The 21,272-nt window shown below is 51.7% G+C and overlaps 10 protein-coding genes across 10 annotated transcripts; 7 read left to right on the top strand and 3 right to left on the bottom strand.

Moving 5' to 3' along the window:
* Positions 1-701: 701 nt before the first annotated feature.
* On the bottom strand, positions 702-1,461 carry RHO25_000378 (uncharacterized protein; the record flags this gene model as incomplete). Its single annotated transcript, XM_023592995.2, has 2 exons — positions 702-760; positions 819-1,461. The coding sequence occupies 2 exons, from the start codon at positions 1,459-1,461 to the stop codon at positions 702-704; spliced, it is 702 nt and encodes a 233-aa protein (XP_023459153.2).
* A 647-nt stretch (positions 1,462-2,108) lies between these two features.
* Positions 2,109-3,068, top strand: RHO25_000379 (uncharacterized protein; the record flags this gene model as incomplete). The annotated part of the gene is made up of 3 exons (XM_023592996.2): positions 2,109-2,475; positions 2,533-2,763; positions 2,821-3,068. 3 exons carry the CDS (start codon positions 2,109-2,111, stop codon positions 3,066-3,068), a joined length of 846 nt encoding a protein of 281 aa, XP_023459154.1.
* A 1,279-nt stretch (positions 3,069-4,347) lies between these two features.
* Positions 4,348-4,868, top strand: RHO25_000380 (uncharacterized protein; the record flags this gene model as incomplete). Its single annotated transcript, XM_023592997.2, has 3 exons — positions 4,348-4,422; positions 4,485-4,643; positions 4,713-4,868. 3 exons carry the CDS (start codon positions 4,348-4,350, stop codon positions 4,866-4,868), a joined length of 390 nt encoding a protein of 129 aa, XP_023459148.1.
* Positions 4,869-5,128: 260 nt separating this feature from the next.
* RHO25_000381 (uncharacterized protein) lies at positions 5,129-7,156 on the bottom strand (the record flags this gene model as incomplete). Its single annotated transcript, XM_023592998.1, has 3 exons — positions 5,129-5,935; positions 5,986-6,673; positions 6,720-7,156. The coding sequence occupies 3 exons, from the start codon at positions 7,154-7,156 to the stop codon at positions 5,129-5,131; spliced, it is 1,932 nt and encodes a 643-aa protein (XP_023459149.1).
* A 2,201-nt stretch (positions 7,157-9,357) lies between these two features.
* Positions 9,358-10,833, top strand: RHO25_000382 (uncharacterized protein; the record flags this gene model as incomplete). The annotated part of the gene is made up of 1 exon (XM_023592999.2): positions 9,358-10,833. One exon carries the CDS (start codon positions 9,358-9,360, stop codon positions 10,831-10,833), a length of 1,476 nt encoding a protein of 491 aa, XP_023459150.1.
* A 582-nt stretch (positions 10,834-11,415) lies between these two features.
* Positions 11,416-11,979, top strand: RHO25_000383 (uncharacterized protein; the record flags this gene model as incomplete). The annotated part of the gene is made up of 1 exon (XM_065602012.1): positions 11,416-11,979. One exon carries the CDS (start codon positions 11,416-11,418, stop codon positions 11,977-11,979), a length of 564 nt encoding a protein of 187 aa, XP_065458084.1.
* Positions 11,980-12,161: 182 nt separating this feature from the next.
* Positions 12,162-12,638, top strand: RHO25_000384 (uncharacterized protein; the record flags this gene model as incomplete). Its single annotated transcript, XM_065602013.1, has 1 exon — positions 12,162-12,638. The coding sequence occupies one exon, from the start codon at positions 12,162-12,164 to the stop codon at positions 12,636-12,638; it is 477 nt and encodes a 158-aa protein (XP_065458085.1).
* A 1,296-nt stretch (positions 12,639-13,934) lies between these two features.
* Positions 13,935-17,135, top strand: RHO25_000385 (uncharacterized protein; the record flags this gene model as incomplete). Its single annotated transcript, XM_023593000.2, has 1 exon — positions 13,935-17,135. One exon carries the CDS (start codon positions 13,935-13,937, stop codon positions 17,133-17,135), a length of 3,201 nt encoding a protein of 1,066 aa, XP_023459151.1.
* A 1,312-nt stretch (positions 17,136-18,447) lies between these two features.
* On the top strand, positions 18,448-19,977 carry RHO25_000386 (uncharacterized protein; the record flags this gene model as incomplete). The annotated part of the gene is made up of 1 exon (XM_023593001.2): positions 18,448-19,977. One exon carries the CDS (start codon positions 18,448-18,450, stop codon positions 19,975-19,977), a length of 1,530 nt encoding a protein of 509 aa, XP_023459146.1.
* A 290-nt stretch (positions 19,978-20,267) lies between these two features.
* RHO25_000387 (uncharacterized protein) lies at positions 20,268-20,880 on the bottom strand (the record flags this gene model as incomplete). Its single annotated transcript, XM_065602014.1, has 2 exons — positions 20,268-20,474; positions 20,872-20,880. 2 exons carry the CDS (start codon positions 20,878-20,880, stop codon positions 20,268-20,270), a joined length of 216 nt encoding a protein of 71 aa, XP_065458086.1.
* Positions 20,881-21,272: the final 392 nt, after the last annotated feature.

Here is a 21,272-nt window from a genome sequence, read left to right on the forward strand (position 1 = left end):
GGGACTGGGTTGGGCAAATTGCAAGCCTGAAAAGACAGTTATCGTTTCGAGTAATTCAATAGCCAGCTAAAATTTGTAGTCGTCCAAAAGATTCAGGTCGTAGGTCTTACATCAACGCCGGCGGAGAGTTTTGCTGATGGCGAGGCGATGACAGCGCATGTGATGTCGATGTCACTGTTGGGTTCCGATAGGTTAGTGATACATTATGCAGCTGGAGGCGAATATGTGAGCAGTGAGGTGGCTGGATCGTGTCCGCTAAAAATAGAAAAGCCAAGTCTTCCTCCACATCCGTGGTGAATTCACTTGCAAACACTATTCCACACTTGGCTGTATAGCTCGGCTAACGGCAAACATGTTTTGCGAGTTGCATAAAAACCGCAAAGCAGCGGTCTGAGTGATTAGTATTGATGATAAAAAGACTCGAGCTGAGTGAGCACTACAGCCGCATGTCTCAGAATATCCAGAAACTCAAAAGGTTTGTTGGGAAGGGAATGTGTGAAATCGAGGTAGGTTGTGAAACTGTTTCCACTACTTTTATATATACATGCTGTTTATGCATTACTCTATTTGCCAATGAGGGTCGTTGCTCGGTTTGTCGTCAAGCTCGTTAAAGATCGTCAATGCATCGCTTTATGCAATTATGCGCCAGAAATCCCAGTCAATATTCTATCATGCTTGTTGAATCGTTATCGATTCAAATTCTACTCCTTCTTGTACGATCCGTAGTTCTGGTAGGTCTTGTAGTCGTACTTTCCGTAGCCTAATCGATCGTCGTTAATAATTGTTACATGAAATGTTCGAGATGGACTAATACTCACTTGCGTAGTGGGTTGGGTACTTCTCGTAGGTACCGTAAGAACCGTAGCCCTTGTCAGCTGGCTTGTCTGCAGGTGGCTGGGCAGCTGGGGTCTTGGATGGTGCTGGAGCAGCAGAAGATGTTGGCTTAGGCTGGGCAGCTGGGCAGTTCTTCTGCAGGTTGGCGAAGTAGACATCTGGGGCTACTGAAGTAGTCTTGCCGGAGCCCTCGTATGGCTGGACCTGGGCGGCTCCGGCGAACTGGGAAGCGCAGAAGGACTGGTTGGCGCTTGGCTGGCCCTGGCATGTTCTGTATGCACGGTAGGCCGTGCAGACCTTTTGGGAGGGCTTTGTGCCATCGTCAGCTGGGGTAGGCTGAGCAGCAGGGCAGTTCTTCTCGAGGTTGGCGAAGTAGACGTCTGGGGCCACTGAGGTAGTCTTGCCAGAGCCCTCGTATGGCTGGACCTCAGCGGCTCCGGCGAACTGGGAAGCGCAGAAGGACTGGTTGGCGCTTGGCTGGCCCTGGCATGTTCTGTATGCACGGTAGGCCGTGCAGACCTTTTGGGAGGGCTTTGTGCCATCGTCGGCTGGGGCAGCGTATGTGGTAGGGGCAGCGAGAGCACCAGAGGCCGAGAGGGCGAAAGCGAGAGCGGTGCTGTACTTCATGGTGATAGATTGGTGTTGTTGTTGTGTGTGAGAGTGTTGATTGTAAAGCTGTTGTGATGCTTGTGGAGTGATGAGTGTGATGATTCAGTTTGAAGCGTGGGAGAAGACGTCTTTTATGTGATATTGATCACAGCTCCCAAGTAACCTCTCGTCTCTGAGGTCGACTCTACCATTGAACTCACTCACTAGTCAGTGTCTTGGGACGTCATGCTATTCGTATCCCGCCATTCCATTCGTATCCGCAAAGTGTAACTCTGAAGAGTTCTGCAGAGCTAGATGCGGCATTTCGGCTCTGGTGTCGCTCGCTTGCCGAAAAACAATGCGGGCACTGGCGGTCTATGATGCTAAAGCATCACGATGATTGTACTAGTGCTCAGTCACTGCCAAAAATATTGTTAGCTGTTCTAAACTTACCACGCTGTGAGGTGATCACATCTGGTCGTGGCAAAGCTCAATTGGGAAACACGGACGCCACCGTAGATCTAGCCTCCGTACCTCGTGTAGAGCTCTTAGAATGCAACCTTACGGTGTACAACTGCGTCATGCAGGTCGCGACGCGGAAAAGTCAGCATCGTAAACTCGATGCATCACACTGCTGCGACTGTTGACTTCGTCAATCACATCTTCGAGACACACAAACAGCAATAATGTCGTACACTCCGCTGATGAAGAACGAAGAGTGGCCCTCGCAGGACGACTATAGCGATGACAGCCAAACACCGCTCAACCGACAAAACCAGCGACCGCTTCGAAAAGATGGCTGGAGGGTTGTTTTCGCCGTGGTCCTTGCAGCAATAGTCAGCCTGACTGCTGGTGTTGCAATTGGAATGGCTCTGGGTACGCGAGGAAACGAGCTGTTGTTTTCGCAAACCATGGCTCCGTCGCCTGTTTCTCGAGATTTGGACATTGCCTTCCACGAGACGCAATTCGAAGGCCATTTCATGGACGAGAACATATATCGCCTGAAAGGGAACAACGAAACCGATGCAGCCTGGGAAGCTCTTGGGATAGATTGTAAGATCCAAGTGCCTTGTGGAAAGATAACGTTTGGCGACTAACCATCGCTGGTAGATCGAAGCATGCAAATACCGAAAGATGTTGGCCTGTCAACCGGACTGCGACCTGGCCATGTCCAGATCAACGACAAGTATGGTGGAGGATTTCCAGCGCACCTCGAAGGACTGCATCACCTGCATTGCTTGAATCTCGTACGCCAGGCTCTGTACTACAACATCGATTACTACCGGGCCAAGGGTACGGGAGCCTTCGTGAACGATGAGATGGTCGTGCAAAAGCATGTCTGTGAGTAGCTTTCTTCTCGGGTGACAAATATGCGATTGAAATTGACATCCAAAACAGCACATTGTCTAGACATCGTTCGACAGCAGCTCATGTGCCAGGTGGACGTTGGAGTATTGGGACAAGTGTGGTGGCAACCGAAAGATACGCCTGTACCGGAACCATTTGTGGACTTTAACACAAAGCACGTTTGCAGGAATTTCGAGGCTGTGCGGCAATGGGCAGAGGAGCGCCAGATGCCGATAGAGACACCAGACGATTTCCTGGCACCACCAGAGCCTGGGTCGGTACTTGATCACATGCCATGATCAATAATGAGCTCATGAAATAGCTTGATTTGTAGCGTTCAAGCGGCACCGCCCTCGTTGCGGCATCTCGATTTTGACACCCATTTCCGAGAGGCCAATTGCTGGTGTCAGCCCAGACACTTCCGATGAGGATGACTTCTGGTTAGACGTTCATGTTGCCCATGGGAAAGATGCGGTGTCTCGGAGACACTGCATTCGGGACACTTCTTGCAGCGCCTTGACTTCAGCTTTATGTCAAGGCCACCGACGACACTGTTCTCACGACTCATACCATGCCTCTTTCCGGTGGCAATAATGCATCGCAAGAGCTCCATACGGTCGATGCTCTTCGGCGGAATAGGGTGTCACGGATGAGCAGGAACCTGGGACAGAGCGATTCTGCTCTTGGATGAGCTGAAAATGTGGCTGCGCCTTCGTACGCGTACGCATCCTGACGCTTGAAGGACAAGAGGTCGACTTGGCTGGCAATATCCATCACGGGTTGCTGCTTGGCCCACACTGCTTGGATCTCGGCCATCATGGTACTGTGAATGGCTTGTCTTGGAATCTCGTGTCGTCGGTCCTCTCTCCGAAGGGCTTCATCAAGTTCAGTTCGAGAACTTCTGCAACTGAGACCTTCCATAAAACCATTGGCAGCATCGCAGTCGACTCGGATCCTCCACCGCCTCATGTCCAACTCATCAAACCTGTCGTTTCATCCTGAGTCCTCAATCGCCCATAATGCGCAGTCAGCATCGAGGACAAACCGGCAAACATACGGTGTCAGCATCTTGAAACAGGCAACAGCATACCAGCACAACGGCTGAAAAGGCAGGAACGTTCTCGCCATGCAAGTCCGAATTCTGGCTCTTTCTGCTTTCTCGTCCGAGCCTGCCGCTGCAACGTATTAGTCCGAGACATAGTCAATGGGATCTCGTCGGCTTACAGTGCAAATGCTTAGTCCGTACTAATACAGGGGGCTTCCGATGATATGGCGCGTGGCATGGACATGGATGGTGAACCTTATCCAGATGCTTGGCGCGAGTCTGACACTGTATAGCAATCTTGTAGGAGGCACTAGGAAGGTTACTGGGAGGTGAAATACGAGGAATGCTGGCCGAGGAGATCGAACTAGGAGGTGCTGAGCGGCTGGCCGAGCTAGGGGAAGTTTTTAGAGTTTGGGGTACAAGAGAGGGGGCACTTTTCTGGACTTGTCCGGATGTGAACTGTAGACCAGAAACGAATCTCGAAGACCAGCATCCCACGGAACCGAATTTCATTGATCAGATTACTCATCATCATGCGTGTCGCTACCATCATCCTTTCTTGCGCCAGCTTGGCTCTGGCCGGCAATGTTTTCGCTCGTGATGACACAGTACGTATCGAATTCCAGACACTGAGGCCGGCCCAATTCTTCGAGTACTAATCGTTCCAAAGTGCACATCCGACGACGCTTGCGAGAGCGTCTGCAGAGGTAACTCTCAGGTGTCCGGAACGCTAGACGGCAAGTCTATCACACCCAACGAAGCCGTTCAGGCCGAAGCCAGGAGGAGATACCAAGATTACCACTGCGTGAGCAGCAAATGCCAATGCGCCGTAAGTACAGTCAAGCTAATCAGAACACCGCTTGCTGTTGTTCACGTTACTGATATGATGGTATTATAGATCACCAGTGACGATCAGGCCCAGCGTTTCTGCGAGTACTGGATTGAGAACGCGAAGGACGAGTTCAATGGAGCCAGATACGAGAATGGTGGCCTTGACCAGGATAACAACAGCATCTACTGCGTGTACGTTACTGTTGTCGGCGGCTCCTCGTAGAGAGAGATGTCGCTTGAATCATGGTCCTGATGTACTTCGATATGTATATTTTTGCAGGAAATTGGACCCAGTATGTCCGTCAGCATGAAGATCCTTCGCTCTTTGGTCGCTTGATTGATCGTGGTTTCCCAGCAACTCTCGAGAGAATGTGGTCCCATGACTGGTCAAAGGGCAGCGTGGGTGACGATGATTCGTGATGCGTCTATCCATCATGTCATGGAGGAGTCGCTCTCGAAAATCGAGAGATCTCGATGAAACCCTCACAGCCAGTCGACCAACAAAATCAGACCCAGATCAAAAGCGTCCTTCCATGTCACCGGTCCATTTTCACGTCGCAACCAAGCATCCCTCTTAGGTCTGTAAACTCCATTGCTGTCTTTGCTGAGTCTCTCCTGCCTCGCAGGTACACTTGGCGGAAAAGCCATATATCGAACGGGGACAAGTGCTCCGAGAACAAATTCGAACAGTCGCAATGTAAGGCCAGTGTGAATGTAGCCTGTACTCGAAGACTTAGTGTCCCGAGTCAGCGACACGATGGTGATCCACGCCGCCAGAGATGCAAGGGCCGCTGTTCCATAGGCTATGTGCATGAGAATTACCGGATCGAGCATCCGTCTCCAGAACGGCAATCGATCCTTCTCCGACCTCTCATTCAGAGGATCTTGGAAACTGCCGGTCACCACGAATTCTGCTTTCTTGACGTCCGTTTTGAACGATTGAATGACGGAGTTGATCTGGTAAGGGATGATCCAGTGTTTGTACCTTTCCATATTCCACCAGTTGCCCGTGCCGATCCTGGCGAACATCAAATGCTGCCAGACTCTATTGGCCAGGAAGAAGAGGAGGTAGGCCATGCGGATCCGCCTACGATCAACTGTGGTCGATAGTGTACTGCCCACGGCAGGCAAGAGGAGGCTGCCGAAAAGAGGGATGAGCAATAGCAAGCAGACGTAGTTCTTGAACGAATGCACGATCCAATGTATTCGCTGCTTCCATGCCATGCTGGTTGTGTTGAGGAAGGGTAAGAAATAATTGAATTTCTTTGCGAGCAATAGTTCGCCTGTAGACTGAATGTGATACTTCAGCGATGTTCTGGTCAAATGTCTCGCTGACTTACCCAACGCATTCGCTGTGCGATCAGCGTATGAAACGATTCAGGAGCTAGTCCAGCTTGGATCTGGTCGGGTATGAAGGCACTTGACCAGCCCTGCGCTAAGAGACGTGTTGAACAGATGAGGTCTTCTCCCACGTTGCAAAGAGGCCAGCCACCAATGGAGTCCAAAGCGGCGCGTCGGAGGATGTACCCTGAGCCATTACACTGACTGCAGTTCCTCCGACCTCTCAATGGCTCAAGGATGTTTTGGAAGCATCCGTGGTCTTGCCCGAGTATGTCGTCTTCCGGCATGTTGTACGAGAACTGTGGCGGGCTGACGAGAGCAAGGTCAGGAGCGACTATCAAATGAGGAACCGTGAGTTGCAGCCAGTCAGACTGAGGAATCTGATCAGCGTCGAGGCCAGCAATGAATTCAGAGCTACCATATCTGGCGCGGGAAAGTTGTATGCCGTGATGCAGATTTCCAGATTTGTAGTAATGCGGTACTCCGGGTTCCTTATGTCTGGCTTCGTACACGACAGGGAGGTACCCTCTCTGCACATGCTCCACGTTGAAAGATTCCACTGCGGCTCTGAGTGACGATCTGTTCGCATCGTCAAGAACGAAGACACGGAAGGAAGTCTTTGGATAGTCTTGCACAGCGGCACCTGCCACTGTGTCCATAATCACCTCTTCATCTTCACCGCAGACCCTGCGACTGTCAATGACTGCAAGATCTTGTAAGGTCGTCGACTTACGTCAGGAATATGTGAACGATTGGCGCTGGACCGGCGAGTAGCCTGCGCATGGGCGGATCCTTTCGTCCATAGGGCGGTAAGAGCGTAAGAGAAAGCTCGAAGTACTGGATAAAATCGATCGGAGCTGGGATGAATTCACACGCTAGAAAGAGCCAAAGGATCCAACTGCTGAGAGGTGACCCATTTTGAGGCTGAATACATCCTTTGACGCGGCAGTAAATGTACCAGAGCAAGGAAAGACCCAAAGCGTGATGAATCAGTCTGCCGGTTGGTGTGTCAATTGCCATTCGCCGCACTACTCGTGGTGTCTCTTCGATCTTGTATCCTAATGATTCTTGCTTCTCCGAGGGAAAGACTTTGCCGTTGTTGGCTACATAGGCCTCTTCTGACCGCATCGCTAAGTTGGGTCGTCGTCTAAGCCCACTGCTGGATGCCATGATCGCGAGATGGAGCTGAGAGCAGCCGTGAGGCTTGGACGTAGGAGCAAATGAGCAGAAACAATTGACAGTATGATCCAGTGTGCTTGCCCTTTGATCCGGGGTTCCAGGTGCAACACATGGCTATTGTATGTGCGGAAGCTCGATCGAGCACCCTTGTTACCCCTCGATGGAGCTAAGTCGTGCTTACCTTCACGTCTCGCAGGTGTGAGGCTCATGGTATGGGATCGAACCCGCGCGAAAGCTTGGAGACATGCTGGGCCAGGCTGATACAATTTCTTGCCCCCGAGGACAGGTTATCGGGACCGGTTTCGAAAGCAACTGTTTGAGTTCTGATCGAGTACGGCAGTTGAATACCGACATACTCATTGCATCTCCTTAGATTGTCCACGCAATGGATGTATCGAATGCCATATCAACGCAGAATGACAACACCCGGATCGCGCGGATATCGACCAGGGCCAAACCTGCTGCCGCGAGAGCGTTGCCTGTTTGATTACCTCGAGAATTGAAGTATTGCTCATCGCCGATAAAGATGATCGCTCGGAGATACGCCAAAAAGGCAGTCCTGTGGCTGCTCACTTCAGTGAGCCTGCAATACAGGCTGCAGCTTCAAAAGTCAATGGCTATTCGCAGCCTCATGTGCCACAATTGTCACGCTGCGATTGTTCGACTGGCTTGAATTCCATCAAGATTACTGATTGTGCATGGGACCTTGCAATTTCGTAGTGGCTGAGCAGGGCTGGGCGAGCAGGTAAGCTTGCTCTTTTAGGGCTTGCTGTCACGTCCCATGTTGTGATACCGTGAAGCCCAATCACACCGCTTGAGCGTGGATGTATCTTGCTCATATACCTGGTGAGACATCACCTTGTGTTTGCCATTGGAGGGAAGTGCAGCTGAATTTGAAACCGACAGGCTGCACGGCACGCTCAACAGTGGTCGATTTCGTCTACTTTTGCGAGAAAGTTCGCGACCACATTTCGGACCGCATCAGTCTCCTAGGGCACGAGCTCACAGTCGCGTGTGCTGATGCACATGCATCTGCAAATCGGTCGGGTGTTGAATTCGAGCTCTGACTCTACTGACATGGCGCATGAGCGACGAGAGGACATCATGCGCCAAAGCCATGCTTTGTGCAACCAATAATCTGTTGGACACTCTTCTTGACTTGAAGCAGTCGAATGTTGTGCGTTGTCGGCCCGGATGCGAGGAGAGCTGTGCGGTGCCTGGCTCGTTAACGGATGGCTACGGTTTAGTTCGTCTCGTTGGACTTCCGCATCACTTCGCGATGACACGCTGATCAGGCAGCGAAGAGCTTCAGCAGCACGCCCAGCGAAGTTTTGCCCACTTTAGCACGCCGTGCGCTTGAGATCCTGCAAGCCACCATCTGCTCGGCCTTGTCTTACAAAGTTACTACCCAGCACATGCAACTCTTTACGTGTCTCTGGCATGGCAGAGATTGATGAGGTTCGCACTATTGTCGATGCGCCGGAGAAATGGAGCACTGGGACTGACATTCGGGATGGTGCTTGACGGCATGGTGGGAGTAGGACGAACTGAGTCGTTGAAGAGTTGTTCGGAGAGACCAGTATACGGTCTGGCCGTCATCTTCTCTCTCCCTCTAGAAGATCGGTGTCCGCACGGCGGTATGGCATCCGCAACGCGGTAGATCGCGATTCATCCCCAGGGAGGTCGTCGACGGGCATGTTGAGCGGGCTCTTCAACAACAGTAGTCGATGTCATTACGGTTGTAGAATTGCGATGGCACGCGACTGTCCACGAAAGTGGCTTCCTGATTCTTGTGGCCTGAGGCCACACCGGGGCAGTCACGAAACTCACGCGCCGGCGCCTTCCTACTTCCGTGCGACAGCGACAGACCGCACTATCGAACTCTCTTCTCTTTCCTCCAACTTGACCGTCTCATACTATTCCTCACTGATGCTGAGACTCGACAAGAGTGATCAAGAGAATTGGGGGTCAGGATCATGAAAAGCATCGGCAGAGTCCCGACCGAGGAAGAGGCCACAGTAGTCTTGGGAATACTCTTAGCCGCAGCTTGCTGCCGATGCATGGTCCCGAAGAGCTCCGTCCGCTTCTTGAAGAAGACGAAGCTCGCCCATAATCAGGTCAAGTGAGTCAAGTGTTCTTCAGCAGCGTCGCTCTCCTCTACAAACACACAAGCCAGCGAGAAAAGAAGCCAAATGGAAGGTCCAGGATATCTCGCAGTCGCAATCCAGCCAGGAAAGGATACGGACGAAAAGGCTTTCCATGAGTGGTACAACACAGAACATGGTCCTTTACGCCTCCGATTACCTTTCATTGATACTGGAGACCGCTATTCTGCTGCCGATGGACAAAATCCGCAATGGTCGGCCGTATACGACGTTTCAGATTTGAAATGGATCCACGAGCGGATTTACAGCCGTCTACGAGAAGAGCGATCGAAACGTGAAAAGGCTGTGATGAGCACATTTGAATCTCTGGATCGTAAAATTTACAGTCTGGTTTCTGTTCGCGGAAACTCTCCCAAAGGCCCTGCTCCAGCGACGATGGCTGGCTCGTTGGTTGTGAGCGAATCTGACTGGGACGATGTCTGCAGATGGTATGAAGAGGAACATATCGATATCATCTCGAAAGCTCCTGGATGGATCCGAACACGGCGGTTCAAATTGGTCGTGGGTGGCATTAGGGGTATGCCTCCTTCGGGCCAAGTAGAGCATCTCGCCTTGCACGATTTCGAGCAGGTTCCCGATTTAACAGGACCCGTTTTCAAGGAGGCGAATAACACAGACTGGAGAAACCGCGTCGTAGGAAAGACTCACTGGAGAGAACTCCGCCTCTGGAGCCACCACCTAACATTCGACGCGCTGGAAGAACCTCCATCATCAGTCATAACCACCGACGGAGCAGAACTCCGGTTCCAACTCGAAGGCAACCCAGCCGACCCCGTAATCGTCTGCGTAAACTCCATAATGACAGACCTCCACATCTGGGACGACGTCTCCAAATCCCTCATCACAGGCGCCGCCTCCAAAGACGGCAAAACTTACCGTGTCCTTCGCTACAACCCCCGAGGCTACAACCAACAAGCCGAGCGAAGCAACGACACAACCTTTGACATCCTCGCCGACGACCTCGAATACCTCCTCCAACGCCTCAACATCCCCAAAATCCACGCCGTCCTCGGTGTCAGCATGGGCGGCGTAACATCCATAAACTTCGCAATCCGCCACCCCTCTATGCTCGAGAAATATGTCGCATGCGACTGTAACGTAGCATCCTCTCCAGCCAACAGTCAAGCCTGGTCCGAACGCGTCGAACTCGCTCGCGAAAAAGGAATGTCCGAACTCGCAAAAATCACTGTCTCACGCTGGTTCACTCCTGCAAACGCCGAATCAGAAAACGCAAAGAAAGTTCTCCCTATGGCTGCGAATGCAAACTTCGAAGGCTTTAGATTGAATTCTCTGGCGCTGAGCGACTTCGATTTGAAAGCAAAATTACAAGAAATCAAAGCCCCGGGTTTATTGATCGCAGGAGAAGGCGATGGAAAAATTCCAGAGGCGATGCAGAAATTTGGAATTCCAAACACGAAATTTGTACAGATTCCGAATGCTGGACATTTGCCTTTCTTGGAGAATCATGAGGCTTTTGTAGAAGCTCTGAAGGAGTTCCTGTAATCAGGTGGACACGAGGTCGTCCGCATGTTGTACAGCGAGCGTGATTTAGGCAGCAAGTGCTGCCTTGTGCTCATATCGATACACTTGTACAGCTTGTGTACAAACCTTATTGATCCTTCTCCGGGTCGAGCATGCATATATCAAGTCGCCCTCTCTCGTGCTGTCCAACTCACGCTTCAGTTCTTGTTCCTTCCTCCTCGCTTATATTGCTCTACCTGTACTGCACAGAAAATGAGCTCCATCACCCTAGAAACAATGCAATCGCCAACCCCATCTCTCCCCGGCCTACCAGCCGAAATCATCGAATTAATTCTCAAGTTTCTTCCACTCGCAGACATCTGTTCTGTCCGTCTCACGAACCGAATTCTAAGCTCGAAAACTACTCAAGAGCATTTCAAATCTTACTTCAAAACCAAACATGTCGATCTCACTGAATCTGCTCTTCAAGCCTTCATTGCTGCGACAAGCGACGCGGGACCTCTGGCTTGCTCTGTCGAAAATTTAGTCCTTGTGGGTGTCGTCAATAATACCTTATTGCTGGAAAGGGTGTTGGAAAAGAAAAGTAGAAGGGTAGTGGAGAGGATGGGCATGATGTTTACTGCTCGCGAGATGGAATGCTCGAAGGAAGAATTGGAGTCTGCGGAGAGGGATTTGGAAACTTTGAAGAGGAGAAGGAAGGAAAAGGATGAGCTTTTTGAGCGCGGGGGAGCGGCGTTGTTGCTTGGTGGAGCTTTGGGTAATCTGAGGATGAATGGAAGGAACGGGATGCTGAAGAAGTTGAATTTGGATGTTGTGGTTTATCGAGAGGATGCGGAGAAGAGGTTGTCGCCTGAGCAGGGAGGAAGTTGGAAGTTGATCTGGAAGGAGGCCGCAAGGACGTTGGAAACAACGCTCTATGCGTTGGGAGAGAGTCGGCTGCCGTTGGAGGAGTTGGATGTTTTTAGTGAGGTGCCCAGGTGTGCGGTGGCGAGGGATGATGTTTCGCGGGCGGTACCTGGTCACGATGGCGGGGAGGAAGAGATCGTGGAAGGACTGGGAGCGTCTTTTGAGAATCTCAAGGCATTCTCAATCAGCATCAGTCATCGCAATATTGTTGAGAGGGAAGAAGATATCGGGAGAGAATGGAAGATGGAGCTGATCCCATGAATACCTCCCTTCGCGCCCATGAGGAAGCAACACCTCGTGACATTGAAGTGTTGCGGGCTGAAGCGGCAGACGAGCAGAATTTCGAGGGTCTGGCGAGAATACTGCAGTTGTGTGAGAAGAGTGTCGAGAGACTGGACTTGCACCAGTATCGACTGCAGCGCGTCAGGTTGCATCAAACCGACATGTGCGATGAGAAGGTGCTGCAGCGCGTTCTGGAAGTGGCCAAGCTAGAGCGGTTAGAAGGTGCCAGGTTGAGAGGAATGTTCGTAAGAGCAGAGGATCTGCGGCAGTTCTTGGGGCAGTCGAAGGAGCTGAGGCAGGTCGTTCTGCAGGAGATGCATGTGACCGAGGGAGATTGGAAGGGCATTCTTCACGACCTCACCTCTAAGAGACGCAGCAACGGGCAGGCCGACGTGGATTGTATCCTGCTCGACGATCTGTTCGAGGGAGGAAGACTGATGTATTTTGCGGGCGAAGAGGATGATGAGCCCAAGTGTCCGACGCTGTGTCGCACGCGAGGGAAGAATGCTTTCATCCGGAGGGGCGTGGAGGATGTGCAGAGGGAGATGCAGTACCACTTCGCGACAGAGAGAATGATGGGCAGTCCACAGGCAGCTGCGTGGAGGGAGGGCCGAACGGCCGTCTACGGTCCGCCTTGAGTGCATTGCTGTTGCTCGATATTCGTACCTGCTCTATTACTGCGATTGTTCTTACCTTGACAGCGCTTCTCCATAGATGGCCCGCGGCCGTGTCTCCGAGCATCAAAAATCTATCTGCGCCCATTCGCATGAAGCTGTGTTTATCCGCGACCGTCTGTTTCAAGTATCCTGCCGAAGCCCCCCAGCAGTTTCATCGCCGTGAGACCATCTCCTGCAGCGCGCTTCCAATGCCTGCCGCTCGACCTCTACTCGGGACATGTGGACGTCGACGATGTTTGGCAGCAACTGTCAACCACCGACGCAGCTGGCACGACTGACACCGCGGTCCTGCAAGACTGAAGATTCGTGCGTCGGTTGGGGAAGGCGAACGATCGGACCCAGCGCTGTGATCGTCAGCGGCCGAGGGAAGCGCGAATGGCGTCCACGTTGTCGCAATGCTTGGTCCGTCCAGCAGCACGAAGGAGCATAGTCCTGTCGCAGCACAGCAGAAGCAACAACAGCCGGGGTTGTGCAAAGATACACCAGCTTTATGCAGTGCCGAGAGGGAGATGGCAGTGGAGCAGACACGACGAACCGACTCGCGGCCAGAGATTCGAGAACGCGAAGCATCGAAACCGCGTCACGATCAGTGGATTCCACAGCTCCCACGCCGACATCCATTCGCCAATTCGCTGTTCACCCGCGCCGCTCGAACTTCGGCCGCTTGGCGAGCCCCATCAACAACAACGCTGGGACAGCTTATCGCCCTGTGACAGTGACGAGGGCCCGCAGCATAACCACGACAGAATCAGTGCTGAGTGGCCGCGCTGTGATTCGTGTGCCTGACTTTTGCTGGGCCTTCTCTGTCCAGACATGTGAAGTCCAGGGATCTCCGCCAAACTGTTCATCTGTACCCTTTTCTCCGTTCGTGCACCAATCCTCCTCCCCAACGCGACTCTTCACTCGTTTTCTTGATATCCGCCTCATTAACCAGCTTTCCATCTACTCTTCGACATTCGCTTGCTTCTGAACACCTTTCTCACATCGCAGCCCTACGCATATGTCCCAAGAATAGCCAACTTGGCGTGCATACATTTTCACAGACAGCACAAACCTTAATCCATATCGAGCTTGCGACGTCAGAAGGACCCACTCAACAATCGAGGGCGACGGCAAACGGCTTCCCGATAAACCGACTGACGACCAAGTGCTGGAAGTCGTCGGATCCAACTGCACCTTCCAACACCAACTTCTTTCTTCTAGGAGCAGCGTTCCAGGTCACTCGTTTCCTGGTTTGCTGTTACCAATACCGCCACCATGACGACCCCAGTGGACGAGAGGCCGGAGCCGACATATGTACAACCATCATACAACATGAGCAATCCCGGTCGAAATAGTATCGAACGACAATCATTACCTTCATACAACGTCAACAACACTGCACATCGAGGAGGTCGCGCCAATAGCTCGGACGATGGGACCATGATTGGAGACCATGAGGCAAATGGGAATCAATATCAAAACGAAAAAGAGAGTCTGGACCGCAGCAATGAGCATCTTGGAGTTCACACCAGACAACGAAGTGGCAGCCATCTCACCCTGGACACCCAATACGAGCCCGGAGATCCCCTTCGGAACATTGCCTCACCCTCGCAAGCTCGAGAACAGACAACTAGACTGGATGATGATCTTACGCTTCTCAAAATCGAACGTCAAATTTCGCGTCAAGAAGAGGATGCTCTTTCCAAAGTCAAGAGCCAAGGAGGAGAGACTTATCGAAGCAAATCGCGAACGCGTGTAGAACACGTCGATGAGTTTGATGAGGCGACGAATCCAGTACATGAGAAGACCCAGGTCTACAAGCCGGTCGAACATCCGACCACGAAAGTCGGCAAGTTTTTGAAAAAAGTACATCAGTCCAACTTTTTGATCCGCTGGTTCACATACATGCTGCCAGTGACGCTGATTTTACTGATACCATTGCTGCTTGGCGCGCTGGTGTTCAAGGATGCCACCGTGGGCGGTGTATACCTGATGTGGTTCATGATCTGGCTCGAGATTGTCTGGCTCACTCTTTGGGCGGGCAGAATGCTGGCGAAGTGTCTACCCTGGCCCATCGGCATGGTATCCAGCTTGTTTACCAACAACAGCAAAAAGTGGCGAGATATGGGCAAGCAGCTCGAGCTTCCGGCAACACTATTTTTCTGGTGGCTGGCCATCGAAATCTCCTTCTTGCCGACCATGAAGAGCCACCAACGGGACCATGGCTACGACTATACGGCATCGTGGATGAACACCATGAACAAGGTTCTTGTTAGTTTCATGGTGGGAGCTATTCTCAACTTTGTGGAAAAAATCATTATTCAACTCATTGCCATCAGCTTCCACCTGAGGACGTATGCTGACCGCATCGAAATCAACAAATTTCAGATCGGCTCGCTAGTAAAGCTCTACAAGTTCTCCAAGGAAAAGATTGAGATGGATGACGCTGAATTCGAAGAACGAACGGAGCCCGCTAGTGGCGCTCGAACTCCTGGCCAGGCCTTCAATGAAGCCAAGCAAGCTGCTAAACAGGGTTTGAGCAAGTTTGGCGACGTGGCTGGCAAGGTCGCAGGCGATTTCACTGGCAAAACTGTTACCAAGAGCACGCATCCACACCAAGTCGTTCTGACACTGCTTAGCTCAACAACTGGCGCTCAAGTGCTCGCTCGTCGTCTTTACCGCACCTTCGCTCGCGAAGACATTGAGACTGTCGTAGCAGATGACCTCCGACCTGCTTTCGAGAACGATGATGAAGCTACTGCTGCCTTCACAATGTTCGACAAGGACATGAATGGCGACATCAGCATGGAAGAGCTTGAGGCTGTTTGCGTCGAAATCGGTCGCGAGCGAAAGAGCATCACTGCGTCCCTCAAGGACTTGGACAGCGTCGTGGGCAAGCTTGACGATGTCTTCATGTTCATTGTCTGCGTCATTGTCATCCTGGTCTTGATTTCCCTCATCTCGACTTCGGCTGCTGGAGTACTCACATCGGCTGGTAGCGCAGTCTTGGCACTTTCATGGCTTTTCAGCGCAACCGCTCAGGAATTTTTGCAATCCGTCATCTTCGTTTTCGTCAAGCATCCTTTCGATGTCGGCGATCGTGTTGGCATCTACGGAAACACAGGTGCTCTTCTTCGAGGAGACGACTACTTCGTCAAGGAGATCGCATTGCTGTACACCGAGTTCAAGAAAATGGAGGGACACATTGTGCAGGCACCAAACAGCTATCTCAACACCCTTTTCATCCTGAATCAGCGTCGTTCCGGAGGTCTCGCAGAAGCTGTCAGCATTACCATCAAGTTCGGAACCACTCTTGATCAGATCGATGGACTGCGAACCAAGCTCCTCGAATTCGTCAAGTCTGAGAAGCGCGAGTACCAAGGGAACATCCTGACAGAGCTGCGCGACATCGTGGAAGTACATTCGATGAACTTGAACGTCGTCTTCTTCTACAAGTCGAACTGGCAGAACGAAGGATTGCGTCTCGCTCGCCGAAACAAATTTATCTGTGCTATGATGGTTACCATGCAAGAATTGGGCATCGAAGGACCATACATGCGCTTCCCAGGAATGCGCGAGAGCTTCCCAATGTACTTGTCGAACATTCCACATGTTGGAACCACTGGCGCTGGACATGGCGGGACACCAGATAACCCTTACGGCAACCCACCAGCAGGCTCGGAGAACAATGAGGGCGGCTACCAAGATCCACCATTTGTTGCTCCAGAAGGTGGCGCAACTGGTGGCTCACAGTTTCCTCCTCGCTCGCGTGGCTCGATCATGAAGACTGGTGGTACCGGTAGACCCCGCGGCGAATCTCTTTCTCACATGAGCAAGCGAGTCGATTTCAGCTTGGGCATGAAGAGCTACGCTGCTATGGGCGACTTGTCTGGTGATGTCTACGAAGACCGCAACAGTGACCGACCTCGTATGGAGATAATTCAAGCTTCACGTGAGCGCGAACGAGAACGTTCCGAAGCTCGCGCCTCACAGGAACGCGCCGCTTCTGCCCGTGGTGGAAGCACGGAGTCAGCTCGTACCAGTGCTCGCGACAATTTCGTTCCTGGAGGTCTGGCAAGACGATCGACAGATGTGTCATTGAGAGCGAGAAGCAGTCTGCATCGAAATCGCTTCTTCGGACGGTCCTCGCATAGCGCCGAGGGCGCTGCGGCCGATGAAATGGAGCGTGGAATCGCGATGGCGGGGATTCCGGAGGAGGCTGCTAGGAATTCTCCCACTGGTACGAATCAACGACTTGATCCGCGCACGGGAATAATTTCTCCTGCGGCCTGGAGAACCACGACGGACGAGGACAATGCCAACGGGCCTCGTCATGTTTCAGTGGAGACTGCTCCGGAGCTGCCCCATCAAGTGAGCGGCAGTGGCAACTTGGGCGATGTGCCGCATGTCAATGCTGCTGCTGCGCCAGATGGACATAGAAGTCTTGCTGGCAGCAGAGCTCAGACTTTCCGGTAGATGATACATCTGTTGAGAGGCTATGGGTTGCTTTGGTGCGCTGGAGTTGACGAGTTATACACTTGGGTGGGATGTGGCATAGCACTGGAAATAACGAACAGAACGGAACACGGAAACGGCCTGAAATGGGAGCATAGAAATAGATCAGATGTTACTATTACTGAATTACTGACTGCGAAGAATGCAGACGGAGTGAGAAGATAGAGAAGATGGCAAGCACTGATGAAAGGCTCTCGATGAAATGCAAAAACTACTATGCCTTCGTTCGATCTTGTATTTTGCGCTCCATGATGGAAAGAGTGAGTATCACGTCACGTTGAGTGGACTAGAACATGGGAGTCTTTGATTGTGGGTTGTTGATTGTTTGGTCGTAATTGCGATTGTTGTTTAAATGTCTGAAGTCGTTGCTGCCTGAGGATAGCTCGTGGTTTGATGCTTGGTTGTTTCCACAAGGAAACAAACACCAACGACAAACTTTCGCATGTGTTTTCTACGTGCGTGCACGCGTCATGTGCAGTATAAATTGCTGTCTGTGTCCCTATCCAAGGAACGCATCTGGCTTGTCATTTCACTATGTGGTGAATTACATTGAGGTTCGGCTGCTAGGATGGGGGTTGAGACTTGCTGTGAGTGAATTAGGAGCCCTTCAGAGATGTTGAGTTTTGGCTGATTGACACATAATGAAAAAAGGAAATGCTTTTCAGATGCAGGATTGCATGTGAGAATTGGAGGGCCACGAATTGCAAGACTTTCACATGGGTGACTCTCTTGAAAGCCTGGTTGCTTCAGCTATGGCTGGGCGTGACCGATCATGTGAAAACAAGGACAACATCACAGAAGTCAGCATGAACTCTGAACTTGCAGCTGATCCTCATGTGGAAGAACGACGTCCTGACACGTCCAGTCATCAAGTTGCGTGGTAGACTTTCAGGACATGATGTTTCTCTACCATGTTTCCCTTTGGTGGCCTCAAAAGGCTGTCCTTAAAATTTCTGGGCAATTCTCACATGCTTAAATACTACAGGCCTCCCCGATAGCGTGCAACTCTCAAAGCTCACAAGATCGCCTTTCACAACACAACAGATCCACTTCGTTTTCAGGAGACACGTGAGGTACGCCACATTCACCTTATATTCACTTCTTTCGGACTATATTCACCACTTGAGAATTCACCTTGGCCAGGCAGCTACCGGTGCGAAAAGGATATAAGCCACGAAAACTCTTCGACTTCTATACTAACCAACAAGATCACTCACACCAGACTACCTTCGATCAACTTCTCACCCCTCCTTCAAGCCTTTCTTACTCCAACATGTCTAACGTCATGAACTTTCTCCCTCTCCTAGACTCGAGCCGCGACTCCGAGACTCGAACCGATGCCGAAATCGCCTCCAAACTGACTACGGAGGCACTCAGAGAAGAGCTCGCTCGCCGACAACACCACGAAGTCCCTTTCACCTGGTCCGAAGAACTCGTCACCCCTTCTGGAGCTTGGGCCTTCCAAACCGAAGCTTCTCTCAGCGACACCGCTGTAGCATGTGCCTCCCTCGCGGCCACCGGTAATCGTCGAATTGGACTCTGCGCCGCCTCGATCAAAGGTGATAGCAGTGAGGAATCCGAAGTGCAGACCTTGAAGAACAAGGTCGAAGGAGTTATCACCAACCTTTCGAAGATTATAGAGGCGGCGTATAGAGTCATGCGTCCCACTCTCTATCTCGATGCCTCATTCGATGCCTTGACAGAGGAATTTGGGGCCCTTTTGACGGCGTTGAAGGAGCAGAAGAGGCCAGTACAGGAGGATGTTGAGGTGCCTAAGGAGAGACCACAGGAGAGTTTGCCAGAGACGGAGATTGTGGTTGTTGAGACTGAGGAGGGTGTTGCGGAGATGGTTGACACGATCACTGCATGTCTCGAGGGAACGGCAGCATGCGAGGCCAAGGAGCCGCAACTTGCTGTTGATTTGGAGGGTGTGAGTCTGGGGAGAGACGGCGACATCTCCATTGTCCAAATCTTCCTCGCTCCGAAGAAGGTCTGCTTCCTGGTCGACGTTTTTACTCTGGGAAGCGTGGCCTTCAAGACGGCTGGCAGAGTCTCGAGAACCACGACTATCGCATCTCTTCTGGAAGACCCACAGGTCAAGAAACTCCTCTTCGATTGCCGCACCGACAACGAAGCTCTGGCACACCTCTACGGTGTCCATATGCGTGGAGTTGTGGACGTACAACTCATGTACTCCGCAACACGAACCGAAACTCGACAGAGAACGAAGCTGTTCGCTCTCAGCTTGGTGGCGACACGCTGCGCCAACATATCCAAAGACGACGAAGCAAACTTCCATTCGATCAACAACTGGGGAATGGCCGCTCTGGTGTTGGGAGGAAAGACAACCCAGTGTTATATGGAAGAGCAGAGAATGAATGCTCTCGTTCTGAATGAAGAGCCTGATATGAAGGACGCTTGGGAGGACTTCAAGGTGAGAGTGGATTGTGTGAAGGAGACGGAGGGGTACGCGATGTGTAATGAGAGGCCACTCAGCTCGCTTGCTCAGAGATACTGCGCACAAGACGTGGCATTGCTGGGGAGGATTTGGAGGTATTGCCGCGACCACGAAGCGTGGAATCAAGACTGGGAGGAGCGAGTGAGCAAGGAGACGCAGAGCAGGCTGGCAATGGCTGACCTTCCCACATCGACGCTCTCTTCTATGACGAGAGACGACTGGACCAAAGCTCCAGAAGGATGGGCTGAAATCGAGCAGGTCAGCCGAGTTACTGGAAAGGTCATAAAGAAGGGGAAAGGAAAGTCTAAGGCAAAGGCGACGAAGGTCGACAGTGGATCCTGGTAAGGCCAGGTCGCAGACGAGAAAGACAGAGAACCAGAGAAATGAAAAGTCGTGAAATTTTCACACAAAAACCCTTTGCGTTGCGATTTGAATGATAAAAGTATATGCTTCAGATCTAAAAAAAGTAGAAAAGCACCCCGCTGCTATTGAGTTTGGTTGTAACAGCGCAGAGATTCGCAACGCTTTCGACAAAAATGCAATGCCCTCCATCGATGTTGCTTGATGAATTGAGTCGAAGTACCGCTTGCTGGCTGTCGAAATTGCTTGATGCGCACCGCTTCCTCCATCACCGCTTACATCAAAGTGCAGTCGGTGTAGTAAGGGCCCTTCTTGCCCTGCAGAACGCAATCGGTGTAGTAAGGACCCTTCTTGCCCTGAAGAACGCAGTCGGTGTAGTATGGGCCGGACTTGCCCTTCTTCTCAGCGAACATTTCGGTGGTGGCGAACATCTTGTTTGGTTGGTGGGCTGGTTGGGTTGGTTTGTTGGTGTTGGTGACTGGCTAGCTAGTTGTCGTAGTGAGTGACTGGTGGTGAGTGAGGGGTTGAGATCTTGGGTTGGGGGATGGGTTCTTATATCGCTACATTGCTGGTTTTGAAGACAATGGGTTGCGGTTAGTGATTGTGCTGCTGTTCGCGGTCGCCGAGCATGTGTCTAGAGCGCTGGGCGGTGGAGATTGTGGATTTGGGGTGTTAGTATTGTAGTTGCGGTCCGGACGTAGTCAGCCGAACAAAGGAAATTTTTGAGAAGTTCACCTGTGCACATTTTCCATTGTTCTCATGCAATGAATTGTTCCCTTGCACAATCAGAACGCATGGCTTGGCTTAGTCTCGTGAACAGTAAGGCTGGCTGTGCAATCGCGGCTAGACTTGAACTTGGAGATTTTGCACGATCCATACCCAGCGCATGACTGCAGCGTGTTCCCAATCCGGACCCTAAGCGGAAATGAGCGAGGTGGTAACAAGGGCACACCTGCTTCGGTACACGATGAGCGATTTTGTTCTCCTCAGCCAAGCTTGAGGCTGTGCTCGTCCCCGCAACCTCGACTACGAAAGCGCAAGATTAAACAAACTTAGCTCACAAGAGACAGGCTTGTCCCTCGTCTTGTGGTCGATGCTAAGCCAGAGTGCGGTGGCTTTGCTTGGCGAGATGTCACTGATGCATGTCCGCTCGTCGAGCCGCCATAGCTTGATAGCAAGTCACGCCGACAGTTGGAGATGAAGGAAAATGCCTCATAGCAGAAGCTGCCCTGGGAAACACGCCTTGTGACGAGCTAAGCGCCCATATGGCCTTCAGCTGG

The sequence above is a fragment of the Cercospora beticola genome, chromosome 1 (assembly GCF_033473495.1).
Source record: "Cercospora beticola chromosome 1, complete sequence".
Classification (NCBI taxonomy): Eukaryota; Fungi; Ascomycota; class Dothideomycetes; order Mycosphaerellales; family Mycosphaerellaceae; genus Cercospora; species Cercospora beticola.